Source organism: Thrips palmi, unplaced genomic scaffold, assembly GCF_012932325.1.
Source record: "Thrips palmi isolate BJ-2018 unplaced genomic scaffold, TpBJ-2018v1 HiC_scaffold_10, whole genome shotgun sequence".
Taxonomy (NCBI): Eukaryota; Metazoa; Arthropoda; class Insecta; order Thysanoptera; family Thripidae; genus Thrips; species Thrips palmi.
Window position 1 is genome coordinate 8173078 of NW_023144621.1, and position 21905 is coordinate 8194982.

The 21905-nt window shown below is 55.1% G+C and overlaps 4 protein-coding genes across 5 annotated transcripts in view; 2 read left to right on the forward strand and 2 right to left on the reverse strand.

Annotated features, from left to right (window-relative positions):
- Positions 1-51: 51 nt before the first annotated feature.
- LOC117648013 (eukaryotic translation initiation factor 4E type 2-like) lies at positions 52-1969 on the reverse strand. Of its 2 annotated transcripts, none has more exons than XM_034390119.1 (7): positions 1748-1969; positions 1316-1388; positions 996-1238; positions 768-920; positions 548-684; positions 433-471; positions 52-343 (listed from the first exon to the last, which is right to left on the reverse strand). In XM_034390119.1, the coding sequence occupies exons 1-7, from the start codon at positions 1765-1767 to the stop codon at positions 319-321; spliced, it is 690 nt and encodes a 229-aa protein (XP_034246010.1). In that variant the 5' UTR covers positions 1768-1969; the 3' UTR covers positions 52-318. The 2 variants fall into 2 exon arrangements, with proteins under 2 accessions (XP_034246010.1, XP_034245999.1); XM_034390108.1 differs by lacking the exon at positions 1748-1969 and adding an exon at positions 1472-1611.
- A 282-nt stretch (positions 1970-2251) lies between these two features.
- Positions 2252-6689, forward strand: LOC117648016 (GTPase HRas). Its single transcript, XM_034390134.1, has one exon. It carries the CDS (start codon positions 2580-2582, stop codon positions 3150-3152), a length of 573 nt encoding a protein of 190 aa, XP_034246025.1. The 5' UTR covers positions 2252-2579; the 3' UTR covers positions 3153-6689.
- Positions 6690-6706: 17 nt separating this feature from the next.
- LOC117648018 lies at positions 6707-7391 on the reverse strand. Its single transcript, XM_034390150.1, has 3 exons — positions 7237-7391; positions 6941-7171; positions 6707-6739 (listed from the first exon to the last, which is right to left on the reverse strand). Exons 1-3 carry the CDS (start codon positions 7363-7365, stop codon positions 6728-6730), a joined length of 372 nt encoding a protein of 123 aa, XP_034246041.1. The 5' UTR covers positions 7366-7391; the 3' UTR covers positions 6707-6727.
- A 575-nt stretch (positions 7392-7966) lies between these two features.
- LOC117650973 (Ig-like and fibronectin type-III domain-containing protein 1) overlaps positions 7967-21905 on the forward strand; it is a 119933-nt gene continuing 105994 nt past the window's right edge. The window contains exon 1 of the mRNA XM_034394652.1: positions 7967-8241. The gene's annotated coding sequence lies outside the window, so the exon portion shown is untranslated. The remainder of the gene's footprint in view (positions 8242-21905) is intronic.

Sequence of the window (21905 nt, forward strand, 5' to 3'; positions counted from 1 at the left end):
GCATGATGTATGTACAGAACAGGGGCACTTTCAGGTTTGAAACATAGAACAGAGAGTTATTTGAGCTTTAGTTCACTTTGATTTGCATAGTTTGGTAACAAATATACATTACAATGAAATGTTTCATTTTCAAGTCACATTCAATATTGCATAACAAACATGATTCTTTATGATACACAAGTCCACACTTTTTACTAAAACAGTAAACTGCTTAATATCAGGCACATGGGGTCTCTTAGAGCAAAAAGATGATAACACACCTTGATGCTGATTTAGAAATACTTTAAGTACCAAAAAAGATTCGCTGACCAACAGTAATTACATCAAGGCAGACGATGGATTTCTAAAAAAGAAATTGCAAAAAGAAAGAAAAACAAATTTTAGTTTAAAGGTAATTTTTGCTTCGCAGTCGATTTGAGGATTATCAGCTACCTTGTAAAAACATCTGTGTTGCGGAAGCTAGAATTGTCCCTGAAAAATGGAGAGCAAAATTGTCTTTTAAGTACCATTCAATGCAACTTCACATGATGCAAAGCACACGTCTTACTTGAGGCTGTCATTGTGAGTTTTGTATTCCAAAATTGTGTTAGGAGGGAGATTTAACACTCGTCTCAGGGTATCACGGATCCTTGCTGTTGTGCCTTGATCTGAAGCTGTTCTATTCCAGACTGATATTATATCTTCCTGCAAGAACAGACACACAAACAATATTACTCTGTTAAAATAATGGTAGAGGCAATTGTTGTTAATTATAAACAATGCCAAACCTGGAATCGAATGGAAACAACAGCCCCACAGATTTCTTCACCAACCATGAATTGTTCTCCTAACATGGCTAACACTAAATTCTCCCAGCAACGGGATGCCAGACCTTTCCGTAGACGTACAATCCATTTACCCCCTCGCTGATTTGCCTCATCCTATAGAAGTGAAATAAAAATAGAAAAAATTTGCAGAGAAGAGCGAGCTTACTGTAAAGACAAATTTGAACATACCTCCCACATAGGTTTGATGCCAACTTTGAAAAGGTGGAAATCACTATGGCTTTGAAGTTCAGAGGGCCGTACTAAGTGACTGTAAAGAGCCCAGAACTGTTCAACTGAGCCAAAACGACCAATGAGCTTAAGATTTTGATCATAGCTTTGAAGAGATGCCTGTTTGCCTGGAGATCTTCGGCTGAACCATAGCCAGTAAGCAAACTGAAGCTTATGATCCGATTCTGGAATGACTAGAGGAGGCTGGACAGAAATCATTGGTACCATGAATAAGCAGGTCAAAGAACACATTTGGGATTCAATTAGGAAAAACTATTTACCAGTGGTTCTTTCTCAACACTTTGTAGGTCTTTGCCAACATCATCTTCACCACTATCGTCACTGTTTTTCAAGCTGTAACACAAAAAGAATTACAAGTAAGCTATACAGACACATAACTCACAATTGGAATGGAAAGAAACTCTTGAAGGACTGACAGTTCATACAAATAATTTGTATGGAAGTATTTCCTCAATGAAGGGCAGACTAAGTGTAAGTGGCATTTCCACATTAAACAACAACACGAGTGTGGACCTGCAAGACCACTTCCTAACCTCAAAATTACGTGGGCTTTATACCCCGGGAAGATAAAAATAAGGGTCCTAGAGCTTGCACAACTTTACCGCTCGAGTCGAGACATGAGACCCTTTACGTGTTCAAATGTAAATACTGATTGCTTCACAACTGTAAGAAAGCAACAACAAGATACTTACGCGTCAAACTTATTGGACATATCTACGGCTGGGTCTGGCAACTGGTGCGGGCAAATTAATCAAATTAACCTGTTACGTTCGAACCAGAACTGTTCTGTTTCAAAATCACAGCAGAAACGAAATCAGTCAATAAAACCAACACACTGCAACAGTACGGTTGTGGTTCTCTGCTGCTGTCTGTCTGTCTGTCTGTCTTTTCCTTTTCTGTCCGTCTGTCCACCTTCCTGTGTGTACGTCCCCGCCCTTCCCTGCCCTTCCCCGCCCCTTCCCCTTTCTGCTTGCCGGAACGGAAGCCGCTCAACGCGGGATTTTCAAAACAATCTTCTGAGACCACACAATCGCTAGCAAGATGTTGCTCCTGGTTTTATTTTGACCCTATGGCTGTTTCCAAAAGGTAAAAATTAATAAAAAAAAATTTGCGAAAATTTTCATACTGATCTTAAGTTTACAAAAGCACATCCTCGGATATCGAATTTGCCGCCACTTCGACCACTCCAACCTGGATTCCGAAGCTGAACAAAATCTTCGTAAATTGGATGTCAAAAACATCAAAATCTTTGAATGGCACCATTTGATAGTGTGTTCAGACTTTTTCGAAACATTTCCAATCCCTTGCTTACCATTACGGACGTATTTTGACCATTTCTATTTTCCATGCAAATCTAGTGGGCTATGTGCGGATCAACCTTGAAAATGGCCGTCGTTGTTGTTTGAGTTGTTTTGACGTTTTCTGCTTCTACCAGGACGAACCGGCTTCGTTCTAATCCTCAGCCTGGATCCAATTCTAGAGTCTTTGGTGAAACTTTATAAGTGCTTCTCATTTTCGAGAATAATGACGGAATATAAGTTAGTGGTGGTTGGGGCGGGAGGCGTAGGCAAGAGTGCCCTCACCATCCAACTCATCCAAAATCATTTTGTGGATGAGTATGACCCAACTATTGAAGATTCGTATCGAAAGCAAGTTGTCATCGATGGCGAGACGTGTCTACTGGATATCCTTGACACAGCCGGTCAAGAAGAATATAGTGCTATGAGAGATCAGTATATGCGTACAGGTGAAGGCTTTTTGCTGGTGTTTGCAGTGAATAGTGCTAAATCCTTTGAAGATATTGGCACTTACAGGGAGCAAATACAACGTGTAAAAGATGCAGAGGAGGTACCAATGGTTCTGGTTGGAAACAAGTGTGACCTGCAATCTTGGAATGTAGACATGGAAGAAGCTCGGGATATTGCTAAAACGTACAATATTCCGTTTGTTGAGACCTCTGCAAAAACTCGTATGGGTGTTGATGATGCTTTCTATACACTGGTACGGGAAATCAGAAAGGATAAAGAACAAAGAGGCAAAGAGAAGCGTAAGCGGTTGAGAGGTGTTACAAGGCGCAAGAAGTGTGTTATTTTGTGAGATGTTTAAGTGTCAGAAACAGCATGCTTCCACTGAAATTTCCATCATGATTGTAGTACATTTAATCAAACTTTCTGAAAAGATATTTTAGGTTTTCTGTTTTGCTCATTAGTATGATTGATGATTTGACTGCAGTCTTGGTTGTATTTCAGTGTGTTCTTCATAGTATGTTCTTTCCCTGATGTGGTTTATGTTGTGATATGCACCCTACTTCATTCTGTCATTCTTTCTACTGTTTGTTACTGCAATAATACTGTATTCGATTGTACTCACTATACTGTCATTAGCCTTTCATACTTACAGAGTTGTTTATATTCTGACATTTTCCTGTACTTTTAATGAATTACTAACCTTTGCAATTATTCATCTAGAATTGATGCAATAATTCAGTTCTACCAGAATGTATGTATTCATTTTTTAAAGGAAGGTGTCAATGTTTTATTTCTGAGTTCTCATGCTGCTCATTGCTTGTATTTGTTCATTTGCTTCTGTCCATTTTGAGCCCTACTGTACTGTGTTGCTTTCAATTACTTCCTATATTTTTTTAAGACTTTGTCAATATTCCAATGTCAAATAGAACCATTAAAGAAACACACCCCATCTTGTAATTTAAGGGCTTATATTTGGATTAACATTTCTTTTGATATGTGATATTTCATGGTTTGGTTGTGGAACATAGCACAAATGCCACATTACAAATAACTATGTGTTAAACAATTTAGTTACTTTTAGAATTAAAGCCAATTCATATCTCATTATTATTTATACTTTTGTTATGGCTGATCTGTTGGAAGACTTTCATTTTTCTTTCACATTTTTTTTATCCTTGCTAATTGCTCTTCTTGGACCAAATCATTCTGTTCTCACTGTGCCAAACATTCTGTTAAACTGTAAAGCTTCTCAGCTAACTTCAAGATAATTGAAAAATAAATGAAAGGGCGACTCTTACTACAATTTAATGGTGTTTACATTTTGTATCGAGTTAAACTCTTGACACTTCAGAAGAAACTTAAATTTTGAAAGATCAGTGGTTAAAGTCAAGCTGGTTTATAAGTCAACTTTGGATTGATCTCTTCATGTACTATGCATTTCTGTATCTGAAACGATCATCCTTCTCTTTGCCTGAAGTTTCTTCCAGCAGAGCCACCAAACCTTAAAAATATTCCTATGTTTAGCTTTGTGATGGTTGAAAGAGCATTAAGTCTCCCTTTAAATGACGGTTGTTTGGAAAATAAAACATGAATCTAGTGGTTTTACTTTGCATGTTTAAGAAAAGCAAGGACGAATATTTGCCAGTTACAATTATTTCTTCCTGTGTGATTTGTTCTTCCCTGCATCCCTCCGTGTTGGAAGTTACTGATTTAACTTTATTCGTCTAAGTCATTCGTAAATATTAATCAGGAAGTTTGTATGAACTCAATATTTACAGATCTCACATGTCATGGACTATCCATTTTGTATTTGACATTGCTCTCACTGTGCTCTTCTGATTTCTTTTGCTCAAATATGACTTTATTTTAATTGATTTATTCTAGTTTTGAGTGTTTGATTCAATAAATATCATTATGTTACCTTGATCTTCACTTTGTTGATGTATTATTGAAAAATGTGAACGATTGCTTCTTTCTAATAGGTAGGAAGTAGGTATATTGTTGCCACAGACTTTTATTTAATATTAGTGGAAGTTGATCTCTTCTCACACTTTGTAGCAAGTAGGTTTACACCCCTCCCCCTTTTTTTGTTTTTGTTATTTGTAAAGTGTTCTTTACACATTATATTATAATGATACTACATTATGATCAAGTTTCCTTTGAGTCTCAAATCTCATGTCTCTTGATATGTAGAAAAGTATCAAGTTGTTTTTCTCTTTATCTCTTTTCTATTTTGAGAAATTCTATTCTCTCTTTTTAAAATGACAAATTTTGTTGATGGATTTAAACCCTTTCAAAAAAACAAAAACAAAAAAAAAAAAACACCTTTTTAACAATTTCTTACCTGATGAAGAGAAAGTTAATGATGATGTTCAATTCTGTAGCATCTTCGTTGAGACTGACTGAGCCATATTTGATGCAGTTCTAATTTCTCTGGGAAGCAATGGATTTACTTGTAACAAACACATACCAAGATGAGTTGACTTTGGCTGTGCTATTTGTCTCTTCTCTTTTTTCCCTTTCTTCTTCCTTGTTTTTCATAGTCTTATCAATAGGAGTGGTCTAAGTACCTGTTGGTCATGTGGAACTGTCTTCTGAATTTCATTATACTTAGTGATTAACTTATTTCCAAGATTTCATTTTGACAAAAATGGAGAAGGAAGAGTCAAAGTTTTGTTTGTTTTGTTCTTGCAGTAAGTGATGAGAGTAGGTTTCCATCATTACACATGTAATCGAAGAATAAGTGAGTTGTGTGTATTTTTGTATGTGTATCTGGCCTTCACTGTGGCTGCATATTTTTTTGAAGGAATTGTGAAGAATGAAAGGAGACTGCCCAATTTGTGATAGCAACAAAATGGAGGGAAGAATATTGACAGATTTCTACCTTGTTTGTTTCCTTTTTATTTTGGTTGCTCTCATAGTTACAAAATGCAAATGAATACATCTAAAACTCATAAATTTCAAGGAATCAAATTATTTCCTCCTTGTAGCTTATTTTGCATGTGCCATATAACTGACTGCCTTGTGTTCAAAGCAAGGTCTTAATATAACTTGTAATTTGCATCACACATTGGTGTACTGTGTCGTTTTCTGTAGGCTCTCAATGTTAAATTTTGATATGTATGTATAATTACTTTGCCTGTGCAGAGTCTTGTTTTTTTGAATTCATGATTTGATGCGGGCTGCATCTACATCATTTCTTTCTGGGTCCTGATTAAGTGCATGTAGACCTCTTCAAAATTAACTATTTAAAAAATTAACTTGAAAATTTACTTGAAAATTAACTTAAGTAACCCCTCAATATTATATATAGTCATTTATTCTTTAAAAAAGATTTTCCATGATTTATTGCATGTTTATAACTTATTTTATGCACACATTATAACATGAAGTTATCTTACTGCTTTCTGAATTAGTTTGAAATACTCGTTGTGGACGGCAAGACTTTTGTTGGACATTCTGATTTTTTTTTTTAAGTGCACATGGGCATAAAAATATATCAGCAGCTTACCTGCTGTTTCCTCCTACGCTTAGCCCATTTATATTGTTGCCTTTAAGGTCATCTGTTTCAAAAGATTTATTTTAGGCTTTGTGTAAGAGTTGCGACAAACAAGCAAACAGAACATCTGTTTCTATGAGTCATACAATTTGTATGATGCACAATTATACCTTGATTATTTAAGATATTAGTGTGAATTCTGTTTTTCATTAGCTTTGTGTACTTCATTTTGACTGATTGCCATGATTGTGTTGTGGCTCTGTAATTAATTTAGTGCAATCTTCATGTAGAAAACAGTGTGAATATATACCAGTAGAGTTTTGTCCAATTCTTTTTCAGATGTCATACAAAAGATGTAAGAATAAAATAAAAAAAAAATACCTGTGAGATTCTTGTTGTTGTTTTCGTTCATTACTTACTACCTTTCAAATGGCACTCTGCAATAAAAAAAAAACCAAAAAACTTTAAAGCATTGGTAATGGGGATGGTTGGGTGAGTCATCAGCCGACCTGCTTAGCGGTTGGGAGCGGGTTCACCATGGCACGGCATGTCTAGGTTGGGATCCCTCTCGTCCACCATCACACCCACCACAGCAGGATCCCCTTCGTGGTCCTGCAGAGAGTTAGAGGGGTACTTACCAAAGCTAAGCTGATGCTTTGAAAGTCACATGCTACAGTAACTCTTGCCGAAGAAGAAGGCAGCGGAAGGCCCAAAACAAGTCCCAGGACAGCACGTACCCTTCCTTCGTCTGGGCCAGCGCACGCGCCTGCCACGGCACTGGGCGGGGTACTTTCGCGTGGGGTGGACGCGAGGACCACCGTCCGGTATGGCTCTCTCGAGGTCCTGGTGGGAGCTTCTAGTGCTGCGCCCTGCAGGTGGGGCAAGGTCAAGGCCGTGCGAGGGCGTTGGGTCGAGCTTGATTCAAAACACTTACCGCAGAGGCTTTGATGCGGCGATGTGCTGAGTCCGAGGAGTACCTCGGGACTCCACGGCAAGCGCTCGCCACTCGAGAAGCTGAAGCTCGACGAGCCGCAGAGAAGGAAGCCGCGAACGCCACTAGCATGATGCGTTCCCCAGACGCGTTTTCACTTCTCAGAATCAGACTTCTATCAGCAATGAAAATGATCCACTTGACAACAAAGAATGCCACTCCGTCACCTCGGCTGTGGTTGCCATGGTTGTGGCACCACGAGATATGCGGGTGCTTAAAATCTGATTTGATCTGATACGGAAGTTCGGCAACGCCTTTCGCGTCTTGGTTGGCATTAGTTGCTCCTATTGCTCACTGTAGTTCCAAAACACGGCAGCATCAGGTCTGACTTCGAACGTTGTCCTGTCTCTCTCGTTCTCACGGGGCTTTTCGTAGGGGTACGAGAGAGACAGCGGACCCCGTCCCCAGTCAAGCAGGTCCTGCACAGGTTTGCTACTACCCCTGGAGGAGACGAAGCCATTGTCGTGCTGGTGAGGTGCCATCCCGCCTGCCGTCCGCGGCTCACCGGGCTCATCCCGCTGCCCCGCCCCGCGCATCACGGTCGCCGTGCCTGCCGTGGCCGGGCCGCCGCCAGCCGCTCCGGGCCGCCCCTACGCCCCTCTACCAGGCGGCCCGCGCGGGGCGCGCGCGCGGCGGGCGGTGGCGGGCCCAGTCTCCGTCAGTCTCTCGCGAACCGTCGCGGAGTGCGCTCTGGTCTGCTTGGTGTGCGCGCGCCGAAGGCAGCCGAGAGACGAGCCCTCTCTCGCGACGAGACCCAGTCACGCCGGCATTGGCCTCTGTTCTGTGTTCCGCGCGACTTTAGCTGTTCGACAGCCGGTTTTCGTTGCAACCCACTTGGATTTACACCTTCGACTTCTCAGTTTGTGCATTCGGGTGCGTGCTCGTGGTGCTTAAGGAGTGCATTGGTGCTGCTTCAGTCCGTGTCCACGAAAGGGAATTCCATCCAAGGTAAACGCGACGACGCCATTGCGCCTGTCCACTTCATCCACGAGCTGATAGCTTTGATTTTACACTCGTTGGCCGATTGAGGCGTGCACCGCATGGTAACGCCTTGTGACGCGCCCCCCACGACAGTGGTTGACGGTTGCCGCCGCAGCACCGTCATCGCCACCGCCCGCGCTCCACGGTTCCCGCTAAAAAGTGAGTCTAGCCGGCCCCGCTGGGGCGCTGGCGTGGCCGTCGGCTGTCGCCACAACTATGCAGGCGATACACGGCGCGCACAGTGCACGCCACTGCCATGCACTGCCATGCCACTGCCGCCAGCCGCGCCAGCCTCGTGCTAATCGGTTACACAATGCCGGCCTCCTTGGCGGTGTCGCGGTGCAGGACTGCGGGAGCGGGCCGGGGGGGGGGGGGGGACTTCCATTGGCGTGTTCGGGCGTGACGATCCCCGTCGCCTCGCCGCGTTGACACTGGGTGACACTGGGTGACAGCCGTGACTGCGCACGCCCCCGTCAGGGTAAGCCCCGCCAAGGGCGGCGCCGCCGTCAGCCCGCCGGGACCCACAGGGACCAGCACAGCAGGGGCTGCTTCCGAATGGGGCACCCGCCGCTCTGTCTCTCGGCGTGCCGTTGGGGTGGTAGAGAGACAGGACGCGGCACCTAGCGGCACATTAAGGCGTACATGCCACGTCTGCGTTGGCCGCCTGGCCGGCGCTGCCGAAAGGGCCGGAAGACCGCAGTCGGCGGTCAAAGGGGTTGCCTCCGTTTTGGCGGGAAATTGGCCCGTGCGCGTCATGCGACTCGCGTCAGCCCCGCCGCCCCGCGCGCGTTTGTCTCCATCTTGGCCGGCCCTGCAGGCTAATGCCGAGCAATGCTCTGTCACTCTGTCTCTCTCGCACTCATGGGCGTCCCCGTAAGGAATGGTGCGACGGACCACGTGCGGCGGGGCCTCCATGTCGTCCCCGGGGCTCGGAACGCGCGTCGCCGTCACACACACACACAGTCCCTGTTAGTGCGGCGGCCACGGTTGAGCGCCACGTTTTAATTGCGTCCTCCATCCTGCTGCTGCTGCTGGCGGGGCGGGCGGGGGTGGCCTGCACCCTCGGGCCGGGCGGCCGGGCGCGAGGCGCGAGGCGGGGCAGTGTGCACCCTCGCCGACCCCGTCGATGGCCTGCGCGGCGCTGCGAGGGGACCCCGCCCGCACACCCTCGGCCGGGCCAATGACGGCAACGCGCAACGCCAAGGATACCGTATTGAGTCTGCGAGGTGCAAACGCACCGCGCGGTCCATTGCGGCTGCGCCAACCTGCCGAGCGATTCGCAAGAGCGGTTCGTTGCTGTTTCTGTTGCACTCATGGGGTTCTCCGTAGGGGTGCGAGAGAGACAGCGCGACGAACCGCGGCTCTTCTGGATCGCTCGGCTGGCAGCCCGCGCCGCCCGCGCCTGCCCAAGGAGAAGCACCGCGTCGCTTCCTCAAGCCGAAGGGCACCGCACTAATTTGCGAGAGGCTTGTGTGCGTTGCCGGCCGGGAGGGTCAGACAGGCAGGCCGCCTGGACGGCTGCAGAGCAGCCTCCAGCGTCATGACATTCTCCTCTCCAGCGCCGACGGGCGACCGCAGCGCCGCGCGACAGTCCCTCGGTGGCTCGGGGGCACGGAGAGGAGCCAGGGGAACCCGAACCAGTGTGTGAAGGACGAAGGCCGCGGACGTGGGAGGAAGCGGCCGCCTTTCTGACGGCGGTCGCTTGCCTTGGGGCACTTCCTTCCGAGCGTCTCAGCCAATCCCAGCCCTTCGGGCCTTCGGGTCTTCGGCCGTTGTTATTCCTGTCTCTTTCAGTGCGGTCCAGCCGCTGCGGTGCGTCGCGCGGCGCTGCGGTTCGCCATCGCAAGGCACGTCTCATGGCCGCGGACCAAACCGCGAACGCCTGTGGCGGCGACGACAACGTCGACGATGTCTAAGTGGCCAAGAGGTCGCCAAGAGGAGCGGCCGTAAGGACCGAGGGACCGAGGGCAGCGCCCTTGTGTGCTGCCCTTCCTGTGTGCCTCGCTCGGCCTGCTCGGCCTGCTGCTGCGCGATGAACGGCGTCCCTCTCTGTCTGGGGTGCGACGGAGACAGCGCGTCGGAGTCACTGTCCAGCCTGCAGGCCGGACCTGACCTCACGCCGTGGGGCCCAGAGAGGCCGCGGGGCGGGTTCAAGGGGCCCTCCAATAATGCGGGGCTTCTCGGCTTCTCGCAGTGGGAGGGGGCAGGCCCGGCAGTCCTACAAATGTGTCCCGCCCCCGCCGGCGGCGGCCTGCCGGGCGCGTCATGGCGGGTGGGCGTTCCTAGGACTTCCACAGGTTATCAAAGCCTGTGTTTATCTTGCGGGTTCGTGCGTTTGTTTTTTCTCTGTCTCGCGCCTTAAACGGTTGCGCACGGAGACACAGGAAAAAACAAAACAGAGGCGTGTCGAATGCCGACATTATAATCATCGAACTCGACTGCTTGCTTGACCTCCGCGCCATCGGGTAGAGATGACTTTAATCTCCGGGCGTGACTGGCAAAACTGCTGCACGGGGAATTGTCCTGCCCCCCTCCCCGTCACCTTCCCACGGCTATGCCTCCGCCAAGTGCAGCGATTCGGCGCGTCCTTTTTTTCGGCACTCATAAATGCGCGCGTTGTGAAACTGTGAAACGCGCCTCGGGATAAATTTTTCATACCGCGTTATCGAGAACGCCGGCCAAGGTCGCGACGGCGCGACGTGCCGCCTTCGCCTTCTCGTTGGAATCGGCGAATCGGCGAATCGGCGTCAGAGCGTCAGCAGCGCGGTGCCGAGACAATGCGAAGGCGAAGCAAGGCGAAGCGGAGCGCGGCGGTGCCGGCCGACAACAGGTCCTTTCCTTTCCTTTATGCCTTTGCCGCCCTTCCTTTGCCCAATCGCCCGGGGGCGGCCGGGGGCGGCCGGGTGCGGCCGGGGGCGGCGCGCTCGCCGGATTCGGCGGCGTCGACGGAGATTTGTTGCGGCGGGCGAGCATGTCCCGGAGTCCCGACGTCCCGGGGAACCCTACCGAACGCTGAACCGTAAAACCGTCGCCTCCTAGAAGCCTCCCTTTTATTATGACTCGGGGGGCGTGTTCCACCGGGGAGCCTCCTCCGGGTGGCCGGTTCTGGCGCTGCCTGCCGACTGATTCCGAGGGTCGCGCTCTCTCTCTCTCTCCCACTAATAGGGCGTCCCGAAGAGGTGCGAGAGAGACAGTTGTAAACAGTGTACCGGTCGGTGCCGGCCCCGCGGCGAGTTTCCCAGCTGCCGCGTCGCCGCCGGCGAATCTCCCGCGGTCGTCCCGGAGCGTCTCGGCGCGGTGTGGCGGCATGGTGGCGGCATGGTCGCGGCGCCGCGGCCGCGGTCGTGACTCATGAGGAGAGTCCTCACTCGTCGTCACGGCGCCGCCACGCCACCGCCGCGGCGACGCCACGGCGACGCTTATGTAAGGGAGTCCTGGGATGGAACCTTGACCGGAACACGGGCGCGGCGGGGCGGGGTGGGGTGCGCGCCAATGTCACTGATCGAAAGGGCAGCGGGTTATGAGGATGGGAGGATGCGGTGTTGCGGTCGCGTCGACGCGTACTTGGCGTCTGCCACACGGAAGCGCGGTACAGTGTGCAGCGCACTGTGTCGGCGCCCGTAAACCACACAGAGCGATCGCGTTTTTTGCTACTTTTCCCCGCACTGGGCGCTGTGGCTGCCTTTATTGCCCGATCTATGGTGCGTTCGACAGTTCGACGCACACGACCCGTTTCCTCGGCCTCGCGGACTGCGGCGACCGGGAGTCTCCTCGGGTAGCCGCCCTTTCCCCTCCAGACTCTAGAGCGCGCAGCGCGCCGACCGCCCTATCGGCCCATCGGCCCATTGGCAGGCTAATTTTATTCAGTGGCGGGTTATTGTGCGGCCCGGGGATTTGAGTGAAAATTTATTCGGCAGCAGACTGATTCCGAGAGCCGTTTTAGTCGCTCTGTCTCTCTCGCACCCACACGGGACGCCCCGCGAGTGCGAGACAGAGTGACGAAAACGACTCTCGGAATCAGTCTGCAGGCTGCTGACTCCGGCGTCCCCCTCAAGAGGGGCGCGGCTGAAACGTCGCACGACAGAAGCAAACCGATATTGCGTCGTATTGTAGCCTCGCCGTAAAGAACGGAAGGGGAGGGTGCGGGGGCGGGGCGGGGCGGGGCGGGGCGGGGGACGTTGCGAATCGCGTCGCCAATGCTCTAATAGCGGTGTGGCGGTTCGGCGGCCGAGAAATGAGCCGTTTGATTGGCTTTCTAGTAGACTGCGCACACAGTGTGGACTTGGCCGGGCCTCCCTGCCCGGGCCAGCCTGCTGCAGCCTGCTGCCGGCCCGTTTCTTGCGCCGCTCGCTTTCGACAAACGTCGCGGCCTGGCGGGACAGGTGTGGGATTGCGATTAGTTTCGACCGAGCTGAGTGGCGCGGCGGCGGGGAAGTCCTGCACCGGAAACGCGGGTCACAACTTAAGCACATCGCGCACTGAAACAGTAAGTTTTTTTTTCAGTTTTTGTCAGACCAGGTTAAATTACGGCGGTAAAGAGGAGGGCAGGTGAAGGCTACAGGCACGACGCCCGTTGTTTTGAATACGGTGCGCGCGGCTGCTGCGTCGCGTCGCTCGGCGTCGCTCGGACGTGTGTGCCGCAGCGCCGCAGTCTCCCCTCGCACGCCTCGCACGCCCCGCACCGCCCCGCACCGCCTCGCACCTCGGCCGCCGCGGCGCGAAGGCGCGCGAAGCGGAGCCTGGCGAAGCGCGACAAGGCCTCCATTACCTCGCCGGCAGGCCGGCAGCAGGGCGGGGAGGGCGCGGAGGGCGCTGATGCAATTTTCCGTCTTTCGTTCTGTCGCCGCGTGGTGGTGGTGACCATGTTTCGCGGGTTTTCGCCAATCACTCAAGGCGTGAGGGCCACGCGGCCACGCGGCCATGCGGGCTCCGCCGGCGCGAGGGGCACCCACGACTCATTCCGAACAGCGGGTCTCTTTCTCTCGCGTGGGTCTTTCCGCTGGGGTGCGAGAGAGACAGCGCGACGAGGCACTGTGTGTTCGGGACGAGTGCTGTCCGTCCTCCAGTCCTCGGCGCCTCTGATTGGCCGAAAACCAAGACAAAGGGATACGGTGGCGCGTGTGGCGGCGCTGGCGCTGGTGCTGCCCGCCAGCCCTGGCAGGGCGGCCCGGCCTGCTCGTCCCATTTCCCATTGTGTGCGCCAAATGGGTTCACCTTGATTTTTCGCTGCACTCCAACGAACGGCCGCGGCGAAAATGGGCGCTCCGGGCTGCGGCGGCAGCAGCCGCTGTCATTTACCGTCAGCACGTCATAAAGGGCAAGTTGATGGCGCCTTGTGCTCTTCTTCACAACGCATTCCCTCCTCCAAGATTAGGGGTGGGTTGTACACAAGCAACACCGAGGAGGGGGGGGCGGCACTGTTCATGGCGCGTTAAAACCAGAGCGGCTGCGAAACAACCTGTGCACGCCCCGCCCCACCCCGCCCTATAACGCCGCCGCGCCTCGCGCCTGCCCGCGTCCGGCACGGTGAGGCTCACGGCGCGGCACACTGCCTTAACCTCGTCTACAAAACACCTACAAAACTCCTCGACCCTTATTAAATTTTTAGTTGCCCTTATGCATAACAAGCAGGACCGCATGAGACGAGCGGCGCGAGAAATGAGAACCGAGACGGGGTGCTTCTTGCGGGCGATGGGGTGGGGGGCAATCCTTGGGGCGTGGCGGGGGGGCCGCGCGAATTACACCCACAATCCACCTAGCCGTGCGAAGGGCCCCTCAAATGGGTCGAACGCGCGCCCGGATGAGTCACTCTGGTCGGAGCGACTATCGAATCGGGCCCATTTTTCGGTCACCGCTCGCGGTTCACGGCAGGGGAGGGGAATAAAAGCAACGGAAACGAACGGCCCGTCTTAACCGCCGCCGACGCCGGCCGTCTGGACCAGTGCGGCCAAAGTGCGGCCTAGGCCCGGCCGGCCGGCCGTTAACCGCCCGCTTTGTTTCCGCGTCCTCTCGTCTCGCGTTTCTTGTTTCTCGTTTACGGCTTTTATTGTTATTATATCATTATTCTCCTCCGTCGGTCCGGGCGCTGCTTGCTCTGCTACGCGCGGCCTGCAGTCAGGGGCAGGCCAGCGGGCCAGGGGCGTCGACTGGCCCTGCTTCAAGTGGTTCGCACGGAGGTGGGGCGGGGGTGGAGTCAATGGATTAAACTCTGTTTGTTTGAAAGGGCATTTTCGGACTAAGGGAGCTGCTTGGCAAACAAGGAGGCATAAGGAAACAAACTTTAAAAAATTAATATACTGTGTCTTTTTGTTTTAAAATTTTTCCCTTTTCCCCGGTTGAGTCAGCGCCGCGAGGGTAGGCAACCAGGGCACGGGAGTGGAGCGCGTTGCCTACGCTGCAGGCGGCCTCAGCGCCCGGTGGGTAGGCAACCAGGGCACGGGAGTGGAGCGCGTTGCCTACGCTGCAGGCGGCCTCAGCGCCCGGTGGGTAGGCAACCAGGGCACGGGAGTGGAGCGCGTTGCCTACGCTGCAGGCGGCCTCAGCGCCCGGTGGGTAGGCAACCAGGGCACGGGAGTGGAGCGCGTTGCCTACGCTGCAGGCGGCCTCAGCGCCCGGTGGGTAGGCAACCAGGGCACGGGGCCTGGCGGCTGGCAGGCGTTCGGTGCCGAAACAGCCCTAGGCGGCGCTGGGTGCTGGGTGGCACTAGGACGTCCCAGGCGAGCACGGGTGGCACGGGCGGTCCGCATGGAGGGCCGGGGAGTGGCAGGGCCTGGCGGCGAGGCCGGCTCGTGCCGCGACGATGCGACCTTTCCAGCGGACCGTCTGCCTGGCGGCCTGGCGGGCAATGGCGATGGCCCTCGTGTCCGTGCCCGGCCGTGCCCGGCGCACGAGGTGCACGCGGACGACGGCGGACCGCGAACAATGGCAAGTCGCCAGTGCTTCTCGTCCAGACTTAATTTTTTTCGGGCGCGTGAGGCCGTCCGTTCCTCCGTCCGATCACTCCACATCGTTCCCGCCCCGCATGTATGCCGCGCGCGCTGTCCCCGCATCACCTTGCAGGTGGCGTCGCCGTGGTGTACACCGTCTGCTTGAGTGTGTGTGTGCGTGTGCGCATGCATTCTGGCGCCCCGTGGCGTGCAGGCGGCGCATATTCGCACCTCGCGACGCCAAACAATGACAACACTCCATCTCCCTTCTGCGTGTATGTGTGTGAGGGCATGTGTGTGTTCCCGATCTTTGCATGCGTTTGTTTGTTTGTGTGTGCGAGTTTGGTCCAGAAAAGAGTGCAAAGCGAGCGGTCACGGAGCGACACGTGTTTCGGCCGTCCTTGCCGCGTGAGTCGTGTCGTGGTCGTGACTGTCACGCCTCGGGGGCGCGCGGCACGGCGCGGCACGGCACTGCGATATGCTCGCCGCCAGCGCGTCCTCTGCGGGCTGATGGCTGATTCTACCAACGGCTCTCTCTCTATTTCTTTCTTTCTATCGCTCTCGTCAAGGGGCGTTCCCCGGGAGTGCGAGAGAGACAGAGCTTGGGCGCCGCGACGCACTGCATGGAGGCTGATGCGCTGGAAAATGCGCCCTCCGCCCTTTCCCCTAATTTGGAGGGGAGGCAGCGGAGCCATGGAGAAGGGCCTTCCAGCCATTGCGCGCGTAATGCAGTAATGCACCCAGCGCCGAGCGGGAAGCCTCTCTCCCTCTCGCTCTCACGTCCCCAACGAGTGCGAGGGAGACCGAAGGAGACAGACCGCTCGGAATCTGCCTGCTGTGTGTGCCGCTCAAATCCCGGTCTAAACGAATGCCGAGCGATGCCGAGCGGGCTGGTTCCGAGAGTCGTTTTCGTCGCGCTGTCTTTCTCGCGCGTGTGGAGCGTTCTGCGAAGGTGCAAGGGAGACAGAGCGACGAAAACGACTCGGAATCAGTCCGCAGGCGCCAAAGGTAAGGCGACGCAACCCTGGGCCAGCGTGGCCAGCATGGCCAGCACGGCCAGCATCCAGGGCGCAGGGCGTGGCGGGGAGGTGGCTGTGTCTCTGTGTCGTCCCGTGGCGGCCCCGGGGGAGGAGTACGGGGAGGGGGGGAAGGAGGGGGCGGGGTGTAGTCCAGCCGTGTATGCCTAACTATGCATTGAGGTCGTCGATGGATGACCTACCTCCCGGCGGAGACAGGGCGAGCGAGGCACACACTGGCAGATTCACACACACACACACACACACACACACACACACACGGCACGACAACTCGCCGCTTATTGTTCGCCACACCTTCGCATCGCACGGCACGGCACGGCACGGCGCCTCGCACGGCTCGCTTGCCCAAGGGTCCTGCCGCCTCGTCTACTAATAACGAGTACACGCCCTTATTTGTGTTGGCCGTTTTTTTGCGCAACAGTCTCGCTCCCCGCCGCCACCACCACACTGGAGGACCTCGGCCCGGCCCTCATGGTTTTCGCGCCGCACTTCTCCTCCTTCGTCTTGTTGGGCTCGCTGCGAATTTTTTTATAAAAATTTTTCCTTTATTTTGCTGCCTTTGACCCGGGCCAGCCCCTGATGTTTACGGCCGGCGTGAAGATGATGTGCGCAGCACCTGGGCGTTACGCGTAACACACAATTATCGGAACGGGCCTCTGTCGCTGTAACGATGTAACGATGCGATCCGCCCTGGGCCGGGGGCGGGCCGGGGGGCGGGCCGGGGGGCGGGCTGAGGGCCCTGCTCGCAGCGCGGTCGACCCCGGTGACGCGTGACGTCACACTCCGGGGTCACGCCGTTCATAAACAAAAGCATTTGGCGCGGCGACGGCAGGCAAGCTGGCAGCCAGGCGGTCAGGCAGGCAGGCAGGCGCATTCATTTGCGATTCAGCGGCGAGTAATGTGTGTGTGTGCGTGTGTGTGCTGGCGCGCTTCGCTCGGACGCGCCGCGGCGTCTCTGCGTACCGTAAATATTTCGGATTTCTCGTGTCGGAGGGACGACACTGACTAGGCGCACTGCGCGCGCGCGCGCACACACACCACACACACAGAGTCACAGAGACACGCACAGACACACTAGCAAGGGCAGTGCAAAAAATGGTGGCCTCTCGGCTGGAGTCGTGACGACGTAATGAGCCGAGCCGGTCGTTGTTTGATGGAATCCCTTTTGCCATACCTTTCTCAGGACTCCATTAAGACCTGTTGATTGGAGGCTGTGCTGGTGCTTTGCTGGCGTCCCCTCTTCCATACGCACTCGTCGCGCGTTTTTCAGCCCCCTCCCCGCACACACTCACACACACACACACACACACACATACACACACGCGCGCGCGCGGCCAGGACGTCAGTGAACTTGGCGCTTGGCACAAGGCCGCGGGGGCTCCGCCGCTCCGCCGCTCCGCCGCACCGTCTGCCTGCTGCATGTCGACACCGCGCACCGCGCCGCGCCACCCGCTGAATGGCAAAGTCTGGGATCACTGTCCTGCAGACCGATTTTCCGAGAGTCATTTTCGCCGCTCTGTCTCTCTCGCACCCGTACAGAGCCCCACTTGAGTGCGAGAGAGACCGAGTGGCGAAGCCGCTAGGCCAGGTCGGAGCGGACCTTTCCGGTGCCGCCGGAGCCAAAGCCAGGGCAAGCGGCAAGCTAGGCTGAGTCATCCACACCACCTCGCCGGCCTGCCTAGCGCCTTTTGGCGCCAAATCTGCCCTCCCTCTCCTCCCCCCTTCCTCGTCGTGCGGGCCGCTCGGAGCAGGGAAGCCCCTGGCCTCCGCTGGCCGCCCCTTTTGCAGTGCAGGGGACAGCAAGATGGAGTGGGCGGGGCGACCCGGGCGCGCAGCAACGCGGAGCTCTCCGAGTAGTACAGTGTCCCGGATAGTGTCCCGGTCAAATCAAGTCGCCCGCCATCTGTCTCCCCCTCCCTGGCCAACACACACACACACGCCACTGTATCTTATTCCGCGCGTCCTTTTATTCCGGCGGAAACGGAAACGCGCCCGTATTATGCCCAACAGACTGAGAGTCGTTTTCGTCGCACCGTCTCCTTCGCACTCACGGGGCGTCCCGTGCGTCCCTTGTGGGCGTGAGAGAGACGGACTCTCGGAATCAGTCTGCAGGGCGGCAAAACGCGCTCGCGACCTGACGACGCCGCCAGGTGAGAAGGGGGGTTATTTATGGAGTGGCGAGACGTCGCTGCTGGAAAACCGCAGTGTCATCCGACGAAGAAGGGCAGAGCGGGGCACGGCAGGGCACGGCAGGGCACGGCAGGGCACGGCAGGGGACGGCTCGGCACGGCACGGCGCGGTGGTGTAGGTGTAAATCACCGGGATGTAAACGCTTGGCGCGCTTGGCTCCTGCACATTCCATTAGGAGGGTTAGGCGCCCCAGCCTGCCCCCTCCCCCTTTCCCTTTTTCCGTGTCGGGTCCCACCTTTCCCTCTAAAGGGAAACAAATTATTCGCGATCCCCGCGCGAGCCTCGGGCGGCAGAGAGAGAAAGACGGAGAGACAGAGAGGGAGAGAGGGGGCGTGGTGGTGATTAGGGAGCTCTGCTGCTGGCTGCCTGGCTGCCCCAGTGGCGCCCTCTGGCCTGACGGTGACGGCTGAACGCGGCAACGCGGCGAGTCATCGTGAACAAGTCCGAATTTAAGTACGGCGGGTCTGAACCCTCGTCACTCCTTCTCTCTCGCAGCCCTGAGGGACTCCTCACCGAGTGCGAGAGAGACGGCGCGACGATGGCAGCGCCGTTCGGAAGCCAACTGCCGCGCGCCGCGCGCTGTGCGTGCCGAGTGCCGTGACGCTGGCTGTTTCGCGAAGCGCCTCGCCTTCGCCCTTGTGGAGCTTCAGGGTAGTTGGCGACGCGCGCGACGCGCGCCACCTGGGCGAAGCAGCGGCGAAGAGCAAGGCAGCCACATTTCGAATCGAATCTTTCATTCCTTGCTTCGGGTGGGGCGGGGCGGGGCGGGGCCGCCAGTCGCATCGGCCACCAGCGAACGCTCCCTACCGTCGGTCTGCGTTTATCCAATATGACTGAATAGGGTCTGGCTGGCGGTCCACGCGGCCTCACGTCCGATTGACCGACCCAGAACTACTTCATTCCGCGTCTTGTGTGTGTATTCGAGAGAGACGGAGAGTGAGTGAGAGAGCGCGCGCGCGCGTGTGTGTGTGTGTGTGTGTGTGTGTGAGAGAGAGAGAGAGAGAGAGAGAGAGAGAGAGAGAGAGAGAGAGAGAGAGAGAGAGAGAGAGAGAGAGAGAGAGAGAGAGAGCGCGCGGGTGTGAGTGCGCCCGGCGGCCCGGCGGCGCGGCGCACCCACTAGCCTGAAGGCCGCGGGCGGTCTCGTCGTTCTCCCATATGAATCCAGCGTGCGTGTGTGCGTGTGTGGAGTGGAAGGTGTTTTACTACTGGAGTGCGGCGCTACCTGGAGTCCTGGAGCGCGCCGCGTCCTCGCGTTCTCGCGGAGGGACTCCAGGACGTCCCTTCGGCCCTTCCAGGCCCTTTCCAGGCCCTTTCCAGGCCCTTCCAGGCCCTCGCAGGCCCTTGACGAGGCCGATGAACCTGCCAGAGGGATGACGAAAGGGCAAGGGCGTCCCCGGCCGGGAGCAGAATGAGGTTTTCACTTTTCCGCCCGGAGGCCGGGTAGGCCGCGGTGCCGCGGTGGCAGGGGGCAGACCGAGGGGCAGACACAGAGGCCACTGGCTGCACCAACGAGGCTGTCTCGGAGGCTGCACTGTTTGAGAAGCGGCGGCGCCGCTAAACTGCTTTTCGTTATTAATTTGACTGGCATCTGGCTGTGGGGGAGGGGGGGGGGCGGCGACGCAGTGAGAATATTGACATGAATATTGACACGGCGCACAGTGGCCCTGAGCCAGCTGCGGCGCCGACGCCTAGACTACTGACTGTGGCGCGGCAAGGCAGGGCGCGGCCCTGTAGGAAGTTGGGGGAACGAAAGACATTGTGTCTTGTTGGTTGAATTATTTCCCGTGGCGTGGCGTTGCCGCGCCCCGCGAGCCTCCAGCAAAGTTTTGATTGATCGCAGTGACGTCTCCGGGCCGACCGGGCTGGGCTCTAGGCCAGGCTCGGCCAGGCAAGGCCCCGGCTAGGCCCGGCTAGGCCCGGCTAGACCTCACTGCAGTCGTAAATAGTTGAGGGGGATTGTGTGGCGCGGCATGCAGACCAGACAGGCCGACTGACCGGCGGCCGGGCGGGCAGGAAGGGGCAGGAAGGGTTGTTGCTGTGGAGGGGAGAGAGAGAGAGAGAGATGGAAGGGAGAGAGGGAGACGGGAAAAAGTTTGGAACGCCTCATTGGACGTAGGCCCCAGATTGCTGGGGAGGAAAAGGGGATTGGTCAAGGAAGGAAGTCAAGGGTGTATACAGAAGGAAAGAAAGCTCGAGTCCCCTCCCCCTCCCGCCCCGCAGGCCGCCTTCTGGCCAATGACAAGCCATTTATCAGTCCCATATTAAGCTGTCCCGTTCCTCGGGGCATAGGGCGCAGGGCTCGGCCCGGCCACAGTTTGATTTAGGCGAGGTTCACTGGAGATGAAGATTGAACTGGCGGGGAGTATTTGAGTCACGTGGTTTTGATGTGGACCTGAGCCGACGAAGGTATATCTTCGGCCTTAGAAGGGAAGTGCTTTGGCTCCAGTGCTAAGAATGATTTGGCAGAGTCGAGGCTCTGGAGCCAGAGTCCTTCCCTTCAGGCTGAAGCCACCTGGAGGACAGGCTGCGCCCAGTTCGATTCCCTCACCATCTCAGCGTGAAACCTCGAAAATTCGACGCCCCCTCGACTCCCTAACGAACACGTGCTCGTCGAGAAAGAGAGGAAAATAAAAACGGGGCGAAGATCAATAGAAGACACGAGGACGATGGCCGTGTCCTTTGACGCGTTCCATCGACCTCGCCGGCAGGCCGCGGCAGCTCAGCCTCTCTGGGCTCAGCAGGCGAAGCACCGCGAAGGCGAAGCAGTGCGAAAGCCGCTAGAGCGCGGTGCGGTGCGCGCCTCGTTACCGGTGTAGTGTCGTTAGTGCCTTTGCAGGCAAATGATCGACCATTTTCTGTTTGTGTTGCAGGTGCGTGCTGGCTGTGCGGCTGCGGGGTTCGTGTCCGTGCGTGTGCGTGCGCGCGTGTGTGCGGAGGACACGTGTGTGCGAACAGCGGCGGCGGGCCGCACCTATACTATGGCATCGGCCGCGCCGAGTCGCGCAGCGCGGTGTTCGCGGGATCAATCAGTAGTGCGACGCATCCCACGCCGTGTGTGTGAGTGAGTGTGTGTGCGTGCGAACGCCCCACGGCCCTTTCCTCTGCAAATGTGTGTTTCGGGTCGTAGAAACGAAGACCGCGAGAGAAACGCCAGAGAGGAAATCGGAAACCGGAAATGGACGTTACGGCGTGACCGTATGGCGTTGGTCTGCCGGTGGTGGTAGTGTAGCGGTGGTGGTGGCGGTGGCGGCAGCGCGGGTTAGAAATGCATTCAACGCGGACCGCGTCGTCCGTTCAATTGAGCAATTGTCCAGCGGCCGGACAGACTGACAGACTTGTCTGGCGTGGCCTGGTTGGGCGGGGCGCGGCGGGGCGCGGCGGGGCGCGGCGGGGAGTGACCCACGCGGCGGGGACGTCCTGGGGAGGGGGGGGGGAAAGGCCTCTAACGTCCCCGCACGTCGTCCCAAAAGGCTTGGCG

Excerpts from the sequence above, each read along its gene's own strand:
- LOC117648018 (XM_034390150.1), bottom strand. The coding sequence starts at position 7,365 with ATGCTAGTGGCGTTCGCGGCTTCCTTCTCTGCGGCTCGTCGAGCTTCA. Across the intron at positions 7,172-7,236 it reads GCCGCATCAAAGCCTCTGCG|GGCGCAGCACTAGAAGCTCC; the intron begins GTAAGTGTTTTG and ends CCCCACCTGCAG.
- LOC117648016 (XM_034390134.1), top strand. The coding sequence starts at position 2,580 with ATGACGGAATATAAGTTAGTGGTGGTTGGGGCGGGAGGCGTAGGCAAG.
- LOC117648013 (XM_034390108.1), bottom strand. The coding sequence starts at position 1,545 with ATGTGGAAATGCCACTTACACTTAGTCTGCCCTTCATTGAGGAAATAC. Across the intron at positions 1,239-1,315 it reads GTGTTGAGAAAGAACCACTG|CCTCCTCTAGTCATTCCAGA; the intron begins GTAAATAGTTTT and ends ATTTCTGTCCAG. Across the intron at positions 921-995 it reads GCATCAAACCTATGTGGGAG|GATGAGGCAAATCAGCGAGG; the intron begins GTATGTTCAAAT and ends TCACTTCTATAG.